Source organism: Pseudochaenichthys georgianus, chromosome 21 (genome assembly GCF_902827115.2).
Source record: "Pseudochaenichthys georgianus chromosome 21, fPseGeo1.2, whole genome shotgun sequence".
NCBI lineage: Eukaryota > Metazoa > Chordata > Actinopteri > Perciformes > Channichthyidae > Pseudochaenichthys > Pseudochaenichthys georgianus.
The window spans coordinates 35,683,825-35,696,961 of record NC_047523.1 but is presented as its reverse complement, the minus strand read 5'-3'; the positions used below and the strand labels follow the sequence as shown (position 1 = coordinate 35,696,961).

The following is a 13,137-nucleotide window of genomic DNA, read 5'->3' as shown; positions in this document are numbered from 1 at the left end:
CTGAAGGGGCAGAGCGGCTTCACCGTGTGAGTGAAGTGGCAGAGAGCAACACACACACAGTCACACACAGTCTAACTTCTTGATATCGTACACACTCACTCACTCAGCAGGGGTCTAAATATATAATGCGTCACATTGTATTGCAACACAAAAATGTGAAAATGGCAGAATAGCAATAGTGGGTGGCTAAATTAACGCTAGATGCTGACTGTTCCCAGTACATTGAAACACACTATTTAGACTAGGGGTCTCCAACCTTTCTCCATCTGAGAGCTACTTTGAAAAAATGAAAGTGGCCAAGAGCTACTTGCATCGCATCGCTTACATTTATTCACATAGCACTCATCAGTTGAATTAAGCTACTTTTGTGTGAAATGGCAATACCTAAAGCTTATCTAAAATCTTAACTTCACATCAAGGTCCAAGAGAACGACAATTTCTAACATATTAATATGGACAACAGTACTTCACTGAAGATTCACATACATGTCCAAGAGCAAATTACAATGTTTTCACTTCTTAGTATGGCCCACATAGTAAATACATCGCCTTAATCACCACCTTGCAAGCATCTTATGGCAAGTGTGTAAAATAAGTGCATTCACTCTTTTTTACAGTTAGTGAGAGGACTGGCGCTGCATGGAGTCCACCATACAGGTGTATGCTGGACCCACTTAGGTTCACTAATAGAGTAATTTACATGTTCATCAGTCGGTCTTGTTCTGTATTTAGATTTCATTCATGCCAGAAAAAGCTGCTTCACAAAGGGATGTATACAGAACCAAATAAAGCAGACATGTTTAGTGCTGCTTGGTGAATGTTCTTATAGTTTTCTGGGCGTACAAGGCTCCAGAAATGTTGTGAGTTTTGCTGAGACTTAAGCTGAACATGATTTTGGAGATTTATAACCTCCATCTCCATAGGATTGACACTGAACAGTGCAGCCATCTTTTCTTCTTCGTGTTGAAATGAAATTATAAACCATAATTAATCAATTGTATAGGTCTAGCCTCCCTATATCTGTGTGTGACATTTTTCCATCCTCAAAAACAAAAAACTAATACTGCTGCAGTCGAGCTGCAGCTTCTAGCAACGGTCTTCTGTTAAAAAAAGGACACTGAATGTCCTGAATGTGGCATCACACACATGACTTGAGTCTGAACACAGCAGACAAGGAGTATTTACAACAGCATTATAAAAACAAAAATAGTGCATGTGGGTGCACACTTACATTCTCTGTCTTACTGTTACATAAATCCCATGAATGTATGAGATTAAGTTAGCTTCATTATATCTCAGTGATTAAGTGAATAATAAAGTTTCTATCGGGTCACTGTCAGCCTGTCACTCATTATTTTCAGGAGGGGGCGGGGCTTGGAGGAACGGAGAGGAGACCGTGATCGCGGAAGCTTTCCTCCTGCCTTCACAAACTTTACACGCGTATTTATCAACTGAAAATATCAAGAGGACATTCATACTCGACTTGATTAAATCCACCAAAAACCTGACATTACAATAACGTTTTTCAAAAAACACAAATCCCACACAAATCCCTCCCTGTGTGTCTCTGAGCCGCAGCGACGCGGCCTGATTCAGAGCGGGTCATTCTGCCGTTGGTTCTGACTGGTGCTGCTGGAGAAAGCAGACTCCTCCGTGTGTGGTGTCGGTGTGCCGCTGTCACGTCTGTTCCTTGATCTCTGCGTCACCGACCAATTTTATATTCGTGTGACAGAAACAATTCTAAAATAAAAAAACTTTATTGTCCGGCCGCGGCCGAAAAATCAAGAAGCAACGTTACTACGCTATAATCGATAATCGAGCGGCGAGCTACTGAAAAGCTGCCCGCGAGCTACCGGTAGCTCGCGGGCAGCTTTTCAGTAGCTCGCCGACGTGTTGGAGACCCCTGATTTAGACCCTCCAGAAAAACACTGGCTAAAATCCTTGATTATGCGATTAAACATTCGGGGTTTCTATGTGATTCTATGCGGTGAAATTGCGGGAAGTTGCGAAATATGCTAAATATTGGGTTGTCTTATTTATTCTCTCTCACACACAACCTGCCACTAACGCTAAACCCCTTTACTATTCAATTAAACACATTCAATGTTTATTTATTGTAAAAGCAATTGGGCCATTTTATTTTTACGCACGCACACACACCTCATTCTGTTTTCATTTACTCGTTCGTTATCTGACCAGCTTCAATCTTGTAGGCTTCTCACCCCGTTTCTTGTAGCCCTCGAAAGGGTTTTGGAGGCCGATGCCTCGGTGAACGTGAGTTGTTTGGCTTTCTTGTCCGCAGCAGCAGAAAGCATGTTCGAATGAATCAAAGTGGGTCGTCACCGTCGATGTTCTCTTATGCTCCAACACACAGTTGCACGGGGTGCAGAATAGTTTCATCTGGGAACTGCTTTGCCCGGTCTTTAGCAGAAATGTTCGTCGGTAAATTAGATGGATTAGATTTTTTCATTTTGGTGTTTTCTCTCTCGTGTGAGCTCCACACGTTCACTCTACGGTGTTGTTTACCTTCTGTGATGCGCGAGCTGATGACGTCGCATCATCATCATCACTTCACGTCAAGACGAGTTAACTTTTTTTTCCTCTCAACTTTGTGTGGAAAAATGCAGAGATTATGCGCCCTTTTAAAAATCGGCGCCATTTTGCGGTAAATTATGCGATCGCATAATCGCGTTTTTCTGGAGGGTCTAACTATTATCCAAAAATATCGAATATATTAGAAATAATTGATGTATTTTTCTACCAGCTGCGGTAGTGCACCAATCCCTAGTCACATTCAATCCAAGAATCAAGAGAAAATCCAAGAACAAAACCAAACAATTTTCTTTGTTCTAAATCTGAGAACAAAAGTGTTGAATGAAGATTTCGTTTGACTGGAGAAGTTTGGATACTACTTGCTACTGGATTATTTCAATAACCAGCCCTCACTGCAAGGCACTAACGCAACAAATGATATTTAAGGGATGGTTAAAAATAGTGTAAAACAATCGTGGCATCAGAAGAAGAAGAAGCACATTCTCACAACCAGCCAGGACAGCACCATCCTACAAGAAACACACACACACACACACACACACACACACACACACACACACACACACACACACACACACACAACACACACACACACACACACACACACACACACACACACACACACACACACACACACACACACACACACACACACACACACACACACACACACACACACACACACACACACACACACACACACACACACACACACACACACACACACACACACACACACACACACACACACACACACACACACACTCACCTGGTCACAACCGGTGTTCACCAGCTCCTGCAGCATCTGCCGGTTCACCTCCCCGGCGCCGGCAGGGTGTCCCGACCCGGAGGAAGGGCCGAACTTGTCGAACGGCATGAGGGACTTGCGAATTTCCCGCAGGGCATTCTGGTAGTTGTTGAACTTCTGCGGGGGTCTGAGTTGCTGCTGCCGGCTGGCCGCGTCTTTCCCGCTCTTGCAGTCGGCCGCTCTGCTGCCGTCGGACCGCGAGCTGCCGCCATGAAACGCCTGGCTCACCAGCTTGGCCGGCTGCTTCAGGCCCTCCTTGATCTCCTGGAGCCTCTGCCGAGTGTTGCCCACATACGGGGCCGCTGGGAAAGTCTTGGGCCTCATGGCCTCAGTGCCCAGGGCAGGCACCTACTCTAAAAAAGGGAAGCACACACACACACACACACTTGCACTCCCTCCAAAAAAAGATTCCTTTCAAACTGGCTGCGAAAAAACGTTTGGGAGTCCTCCTCGGTTTGTCTGCGTCTCTTTGTGATTCTGGAGATGCTGTAGATTCTGGAGGTGCTGGATGAAGGTGAGGAACTACAGGCATGCCATGGTGTGGCTTTCAAGGCTCAGGTTCCAACTTATTCCAGGAAATGCAGCCGGTCACGAGGGCGCCGCGCAGCCAGGCCATGATGCTGCCAGTCTCCGCCTGAGGAGGAAGGGATGGAGTTAGATGGAGACTGCGGTCATGCATGGTTACAGCTTACACTTTCAGCACAGGGCAAGTTGTGCTTTTAATTACAAATAGCAAATGTGTGGACCAGAACGGACACTGCACACAGTCGAGTTAGAAGGCCTGGCATCTTTAAATATGTTGGTGACTCAAAACCAAAATCAACAATTTTAAACCGATTTTCAGTTATTCCAACAGAAGCATCACATGATAGGACCAGTTTGAAACCGGTCAAATCTGGAAGTGTGACTCTGTATTAGTCCATATGTGGTGCTGGTGCATACCTACTGCACAATTCAAGAATGCTAGGTGTCATCAAACCAGCTGCCCCCCCCCCCTCAATACATAGCAGCGGTTGCACAAGTCAGCCCCCGTCAGTGCATACTTGTGCTACGAGGTCATCGGTAAACACCCTTGTGAGAGCGCAGCAACGAGGGGTCCAAACATTCAGATGCTCCCCTGCGATCAGACATTTAACACCGTTTGACGGTCTTATCTGCGGGAACATACTCCGCATTCTGCCACAGCAGCGCTACTCCCGCGGGGCCGATGGGATGACGCGTGAGATACATGCACATGTTCCTGCCAGGAGCCTCGCGTGAGGACCTGCAGTCCAACGTGAAACACTCGCACAACTTGGGGAGGAGGATGCACAAATATGAAGCTGAAAATGTACAGAATAACTTCGGAGGATGTGTGAAGTGAGTTGTATTGAATTGAACATTTCTATATATCCCTACCGCTCTTTAAATCCGCACAACCCTCCCCTTAAAATGATAATGTACTGCAGGTCGTAAAACGTATTTTCTTGTGTCTTCGCACCACCACACACGGAAGCTAATCCTCCCTGTATGTGTAAATGTACCTGTAACTCCATTTTGATGATCTTAAGCTGATAAACACTCCTGCTTCCCACAGGAATGTTCTCTTTGGGACAACACCATTTCCCAATGACACACGTAGCAGAAGGATGAATAACTACACTAAGAGAGTACACAGCTAGAATAACTCTGTGGGGCTATACTTAGGCACAGCGGTGCTTGGAGCTCAACACTAACATCAGGATGCCAACTTGCCCACGTCGTTAACATGCTGATGTGAATGTAGCGTCTTTATTTAGCGTGCTATCATGCAGACATTTGTTAATCAGCCCTAAATAAAGAAGAACCTGGTGGGAATGAAGACTTAGTTTTGTTATTTGGTCATAAATCAAAGGCTTGGACTCCTTTTGATCTGAACTCTCTAGATTGATGACAAGTTAAAGAGTAACACAAGTTGTTCAAATGTATCCTGACTGGAATCAACACAATGTCATAATACTTAGTGGGGAAAAAAGGGTTGAAATGGATAAATACATGCCTAGGAAAGTGTCATGGCAGTCTGTCCAACCAGGAATGTTCCAGTAGGTTTGACCAAAATGATGACAATTCAACAATCTGACCCCAATTCCCTAAACAGGGTATAAGCAGGAATCCTGAAGTCAATGTAATGCCTTTTAAGACCTTCTTTAGACCCTTTCCTTAAGACCCTCATCGCCACTTTGAGTTCTAACCGGTTACCTTGGCGACACACTTTACCTCACATTGACTATATACAGTATCGATTGTCCTTCCTCCTTATCTTCCAACCATTTGGACGCAGACTTGCATTCCCCATAACGATGTTGCTTAGCAACCGGCGTAAACTGACATTCGCGCTATCAAGCAGTGAGCGCGCGACGTCCTGTTTCAGATGACGTCAAACCCAACGGGATGCCATCAATAAACTCCACAGAATCACACGACACACCTACGCAGTGATTACATTCAGGCACACTGTAGAACACAGCCTCTTTGGACAATTATTATACTTATTGAAAACAAGATACAAAATGTAATACTTTGGAAATGCCGTTAATAGGCTTAGTTTTCGCTAAATTGATTTATCAACTTTTAATACTTTTTAATCCCCGCGGAGGACCCCCTGTTATAGTTGCAAGAAAACTTGAGATGACGTCGTGTTTTCATTTCAGTCCATGAGCTTGAATGCAATGGATCAAACCAAACCTAGATAACTTCCCTTGTCGTTAAAGGAGGGGAAAGACTCATGTTTCACCATTTACTGGTTGGTGACAGTTCCACATAAAAAATTTCTTTCCATACATTGGTGATCCACTAAGTAAAAGCCTCAAGCTTCTATCCAAGCAAACACTCTTGACAGATGACCCTGAAACAGACAGGCAGGCTGGCTTCCTGTCCGACTGTTTCACATGCTTCAGATATCCTTCTTAGTCAGAGAAAGATTTCCGTTTGGCTGGCAGGTGAAGTCTGCTCTCCAGATACTGATGTGGTTTGTTACCGACGCTGTAAAACTGCCAGACATATTCACATGCTGGCACGTTTCGACACGGCTGCGGTTTGAAAAACGTGTTTGATATTCCAACTATTTTGTTAAGCAATCGACTGTTGATTAATCCGATTGTGTTTCTAAGAAAATGTAATTGACTTAATTATCCAAACCGCAACGAACGTGATTCATAAAAACAACTGATGGGCTGAAGGCATTTCCTCAAAGAAAATCTGTTTTATACATCAGTACACCTTTCCGTGCTCATTCCATATCAACATACCACAATCAGCTATTCAATACTTAAAACCAGTCTCCAAATGATCTTACAAACGACTTCAAAATGTCACTCGATGTATCACCCAACAAGAAACAAAAACAACCACAAAGAAAGGGACGCAAAACAGCCAAAAACACTGAGAATGGGAGAGAAAATTACTCAAAATGACTATTAAGAGATACAGTATAACATGAGGTCAGTTTCCATGTCCTATCTCTGTTTGCGCATTGAAAAACTAAATCTGGAGATCTTTTAAAGCTTGTCTGAGGGGAAATAGTCGGTGTTCCATAAAAGCTAAATGTAATTTAACACTGAACCTGTATGTTTTTTCACAAACGTTTTCACTGCATTTGAGTGAAAATTACCATGTTGTTTTCAATACAATACTAATAGCCAATCAGAAACTAGTATTTTATGTTGCCATGGGGCAGAGTTCCAAAGTGGGAGGAGTTATTTTGGTTGTCCAGGGTTTCAAAACTGAAGGTCATTCGATGATGCTAGCGACAAGCTAAATCTACGTTAACATACTGCGGTTATAAGATTACTTTTCTTTTGTTTTAAAAATGTAGCATCTAAATAGTCACAACAATTAAGCGTTACACTAGCCACAGCTCTTAAATATACAGCCGTCTAGCTTCCCTCTACTTCCAATGAAACGTGTAGATATTGTGGTAGACTTTGTAGAGTTATCCACGATGCCAAACTGATGAGAAAAACACCAAGCAAACAAAGCAAGATAAAATCTCTGGCATTGATTTGTGATTACATCGACCTTTAGTATCGTCACAAGGTCCAGGAGAGTCCTGTGTGTCTGTGTTGAGGACCCCTTAGGGAAAAACCTTTAAAAGAGGAATTTACATTAAGGGAAAATACCAGATGTTCACATTTTGCTCCCATGTAATGCAAACATTTAACATAACTCATCATTCCTGCATTTATTTCATGCTCAAAAACATTATAATGTGCAATATAATATACTGTGCCTTTCTGTAAATAATTTGATGTTCAGTCTTTCCACCATATCTTGTTTTTTTTGAAAATGGTAAACGTATTACACTTTCCTACTCTCTTTTGTTGTTGCCTCTGTAATACTGCATATTATCTTATCCCATCTAATCCTAATAGGCTACTTTGACTCTTTTATTGGGATCACAAAATGTCCCTATTAATAATAAACCACATTGCCCATAGCAGTACTGGATTCATGGCATTCACACCAAAGCAGCCCAAACATAAGAAGCCTTGAACCACTAAACCCCCCCCCGCCGCCGCCGCCTCCCTGGCAGACTCCATCCCTTTGGGCCATTTCTGAGAAGGACACAGCCCTCACTGTTTGTACAGATAAAACTTTGCATGGACAAAAACATGTTTTTCTTTTATATTGCTGGGTTGGGGGGTAGGACAAGGACAAGGGTGCCACACTGTGAAAATGTTGCCCCATCTCTGGGATCTCTCCCTCCATTCCTGTGATGCTTCAGGCGCCATGTCCCCAACCAATGAGCATTCCTTTCCACAAGTAACTACAAGTAAACTCATACCACCACCGCTGAATCATGGGACCCGTCTGGGGACAGTCTGTGCTGACCAAATAAACCAAAAAAGAAAGCCAGATCTGTGGATGATCTGTGTGTTGAAGTGGAGGGACGTTGGTGCAGGTCCAACCTTGAAAACGTACCAGGGAAGAGATGTGCAAAGACATTTTCAACTCCTTTCCCCACAAACACACTTCCATACTTAACCCTAACCTTTCCACAATACATACCTAAGCCTTATCTCTACTTTGACTTAACCTACACCTAAACCCCGACTCCAATTTGGACCCAAAGTGAAAAGATGCACAAACAGCCAGTTTCACTAAAATATGCAAACTTCATGAACGCCGGGAGACGTGACCTGAAGGAGACATTTAAAATAAGGGTGTCTTTAATGCCGATAACAAGTCGTGCAAAAATAATAAATAAATTAACGGATAAATGTTGTTGCTTGGTCATATTTCGTCAGTCACATTAAAAATCTAAACCTTCCTGACTGCTGTCACTTTTTGTATAGAGAGAATTATGACAATTCTGTCTGTATTTGGGACATTGTGGAGAAATGATGCAATGTGGTAAAAGTAAGAAGGTACGTTTAAGAAAGGTAACGATGCCCCCCATTAATCTTTCAAGACGTCTTAAGCAGAGTAGAGATTTTTAAAGTTTGTTCTTCTATCTCCAAAAAACAAGAGTAAATCTCTGGCAATCACAAGATTTAAGGGGGGTGCATTAGCATAAAGTCTTTAGTGGACAAAATCAACATAACGTTAAGTAGACGACGATTTTCTTTTAGAAATGGACAGCCTTAAAAATGACAGTAGATCAAACTTCTGTTTTCAAAACCACTACTATATATAAAAAGGTGAAATCACAAACTACTACAATCCATGGTATCCACAGACACACATTAACATACAATCAACTTCACAGCACAAGCACCAGACGTATTTTACATGTTGTGGACACTGTGGCGGTCTCATTGTATTTCTTAATGTTGTGTACTGTTTACTCTTCCTAATGTTGATATGTACATATTGACTGTGTACTCCGATACAAATCCCGAGAACCTGCTGCTTACTGTAACACAATCATTTACTTATTTTAGGATCAAGAAGGAACATCTATCCATCTTACATTTCAACAAGATTATTTCCCATTGTGCCACCTCCTCGTTGTCGTTTTATTTACCTGCCTTCCGTTATACAATAACCCACAGCACACAGGCCAACATCTGCCAGCCTCTGTGTGAAGTCCACTGGTGGTTTCCCTCTGATCCTGTGGTTCTTCCTCTGCACCGCCTGACTGAATCAAACCCAGCTGTGGCCAAATACCTGAAGGCACACTGACTGTTGCATCACCAAAGGTCAGAGTATAATAGGTCTAATTGTATAAGATAAATGTCCACCCTCCTGCCTCTGGAGACAGGCTTGGCAGGATGATACTCAAAAGTGTCTACATAAACTTTGGTGTTATGGTTTCACCTCTCAGCCTGCCAGGCGAGTTCTTTACTAATCAACACCTGAACAAATTAAAGCTCCTGGCAAATGTTGTAGTAAAGTGTGTCAACATAAGAGAGAAGGGGTGTGTGTGGCGTAGTAGTAGTAGTAGTAGACTAGTAGAACGCACACCTGAATGAAACAACATGGTTTGCATCGGGTGACCCAACTACGCAGGCCTTTAGGCTTGGAATAGAGACAAAAAAAGCAAACTATGGACCATTTTTCCCCACTTTATTCCCTTCCAAGTCCCCTTAATAATCCCAACATGACTCCTATACTAATTCAGCTATTTGGTTATCTTATCTGTGAAAAACCAAGAAATCCACTTTTTTAGTGTGAGAATTTTGGAAATATTGTGATCTTATGCAACAGTCTGTTCCTAACCACATATCACGGCTTAATTGTAAATGCAGGAACTCCACTAAGTAAAGTGCAGGGTTTTATGATACTCTAATCAAAAATATAACTATATAGAAACCTCCTGGATTTCTTTACAAATAATAAGGTCCATAACATAAAGTTGTGGCCCCTTAGAGGTCCCTACTTTAGGGAGCCTGCAGCAAAAAAACATGGCAATTTCAGCATTGACTTTAATTTAACAATAGGGGATTAAGTAAAAATGAACTATTCCGTTGATAAATTAACTTCTCACATTTGTGTCAAAGCTTTAAAACCGTTACAAAATGGTGTCTGTGTAGTTAACAGTTTTTGCCTGCGGCCCCTGGACATGGAAAGGGTCGGAAACCCCTGTTTTACCGTCCTGTGGCCTCACTGTATCCACTGCTGCAGCTCCAGAACATTCCTATGCAGAAAAAACTCTTCAAGTCCAATTATAACTCTAAGGAAAACACCTAGAAATCTCTCTAAAATCTCCTCACTTCAACACACCCACGACGGAACATTTTTTCCTCAGCAACAAGTCGTGGAAATAAGTTTACTCCACCACTCCCCTCCCCAGGAAAAGTGAAGTCTCAACTTACCATGGGATAGAAGAAGAAGATGAAGAAGAAGCGAGAATAACCTCAGTTTGGAGAGTAAATCCTGTTTCTCTGTTGAAGAGCGCATAGAAAACCCCGAGGAGCTCAGTGAAGACGGAGAAAGAGGTTAAATGTGATGAAACGAGCCTCCATTTTCTCCGCAGACTGCAGCAGGATCAGAAATGCAGCACAAAGTTGGACACTCGCTGCATTGTTAACATTCCTCAGGTCACGTGACGGACCGACGCACGTCAGCAGCGAGACAAAGATCGTGTGTTGAAAGATGGTTCACTCGGAGGAGTTACTTTTCACTAGAAACTGGATTCTTGGTAATAGTTTTTAATTTAACCAGGTTTACAAAGGGAACACCTTTTTCCTATTGGGTTATTATTGAGATGTATACGGAAGAGGATAAGGGCCACATGAGAAACACATTTGAGCTGTGATCAAAATAAATAAAAAACTGACTTGAAAATGATAAATGTATATTTGTAAGATTTGTTTTTCTTTTTTCCTGAAAATCTCATAATTCTGACTTTCATCTTAAACATTTTTGGTCACATTATTTAAAAAAAAAAAATACTCCTGTGGCCCCAATAACCCTCTTCCGTAAATGTACTCTGATGCTCGGGTCATACGACTTTCATTGCCATTTCTACACTGTAGCTTATGTGCATATGACAATTAAACCTTTGAATTGAATTGAATAAGTAGGGAAAAATAAAGATTGTTTTACATAATAATACCATCATCTGAGCCCATTCTCTTAAAGGTGGAGTAGGTAATTCCCTTCTGAAACACTTTTTGTTATATTCCATGGAATGCTCTTAACATCCCGGTAGCAATGAATACATCAAATGCTTTGACAATAAATACATAACAAAATGTCATCTGTGGAAGCCGTAGTACTGTAAAAAGCCGGCCCGGCTAAAATAACTGGATGGCCATTGTTGAGCAGTCGCATGTTGTGACCATAGACTGGTTGTGTTGTGACGTGTGTGTGTGTGCGTGTGTGTGACGTGTGAGGTTAAGGACACAAGTTCCCTCGCTTTTTTTTTGCATACAAGTGATTCAGTATATTGTATTACAAGAATTAGCAGTAATGGATATTTCTGGGACGTTTAAGGCGTATACTTCTGCACTAAGGTAGGACACTGGTTAATAATATTGTAGCCAAGGGATATAGTAGTTATCAAATAAGTATAAGATGTGCACAGTTATGATGCACTGTTGTTGTTGTTGGGTGGAGAGACAATAGTTGGGACTGTGTACTGACGTCGGTAAAAAAGGTTTGACCCCCTAAGCGCAAATGTCTAACTCCGCGATTGTTATATTCATTGATATAGAAAACAATCGTTAGATGCAGTGCCATTTACATTCTCTGTCTTTCTCTAATTGGTCATTTGAGGCTGAGAAAACCACATACGAGGAGAAAAGCCAACGTTAAAACTGCTCATTAATTATAAAGAAAATAAAAACAAATGTTAAAGGTAGGGTAGGTAAGAATGGAGAAACCAGCTCGAATGCGCTAGAATTTGAAAATACACAACCCGGAACAAATCTGCCCCTTCCTTCAGACTTCCTTACAGAGCCCCTCCTCCAAACACACGAACGCGCACATGACCAATGAGGGCACGAGATAAGTTTGTGCCCCGATGGAATGCTGACAGGCAATGAAATTATTTCAAACAAAACATGATATTATTCAGATTTGTATTGTAACAATCATTTTATTACATCTATTAAAATATTGATATACGAAATATTTGTATTGGAACAGTTTTAGACGTAGTAATGCTGTAACATATTTCCGCCCCCCGCAAAATCCGCCTATGATAATATGTGAAAAAAGTAAAACAATCCTAATTCATGAAGTGCATTGAGACGTTGTACATTACGTGTAGAGCCATTATGTGATTATATTGCATATTTGATTACATTATTCCAGCACAACTTCTTTTTTAGTAAACAATCTGATTTTGATTACTCATCGACCACCAGGGCACCAAAGGATGCATTTCTTTTGACTTCAATATAAAGTGACTTCAAAAAAGACCAGCAGAGTGAGAGGTCTCGAGTTTTCCTCCTCTCTGACCGCACATATTCTAGGCGGGGCTTCCTGCAATGTATTTCTCCCCTTGATAAATAAAAATAAATTCAGTGCATTACTCAGACACTCCCCTCTGGACCTACAAGGCATCTTTACTAATGGGCCAAGAAGTCACGAATCAGCGTGAAAGCTAATAGATGGCTTTTACTCTATTAACAATTATCACCACAAAGTTAAACACATGGAAACAAAGACGGGGCAGATAATATAATACCTATATAAACACAAAGACAACACGGAAAAAAAGATACTGCATTTTCAAACTTTAATTTTCAGTCACAGAGGAAGAAGACTAAATGAGAAGAGGTTAAACATCTGGAAGTAGGCTACATGCACCCTGTATAATAATGTTAAACAGCGAGAAAATACAGGTGGAGTATGTGTGGGATTAACAG

General features: G+C 41.7%; 1 protein-coding gene across 2 annotated transcripts in view; it reads right to left on the bottom strand.

Annotated features, from left to right (window-relative positions):
• Positions 1 to 10,663, bottom strand: part of lats2 (large tumor suppressor kinase 2) — a 31,333-nt gene extending 20,670 nt beyond the window's left edge. For both annotated transcript variants that reach the window (XM_034109536.2, XM_034109538.2), the window contains exons 1-2: positions 10,636 to 10,663; positions 3,323 to 3,995 (exon numbers count right to left, since the gene is read on the bottom strand). In XM_034109536.2, the coding sequence (XP_033965427.1) occupies positions 3,323 to 3,685 (363 nt within the window). In that variant the 5' untranslated portion in view covers positions 3,686 to 3,995; positions 10,636 to 10,663. The remainder of the gene's footprint in view (positions 1 to 3,322; positions 3,996 to 10,635) is intronic.
• Positions 10,664 to 13,137: the final 2,474 nt, after the last annotated feature.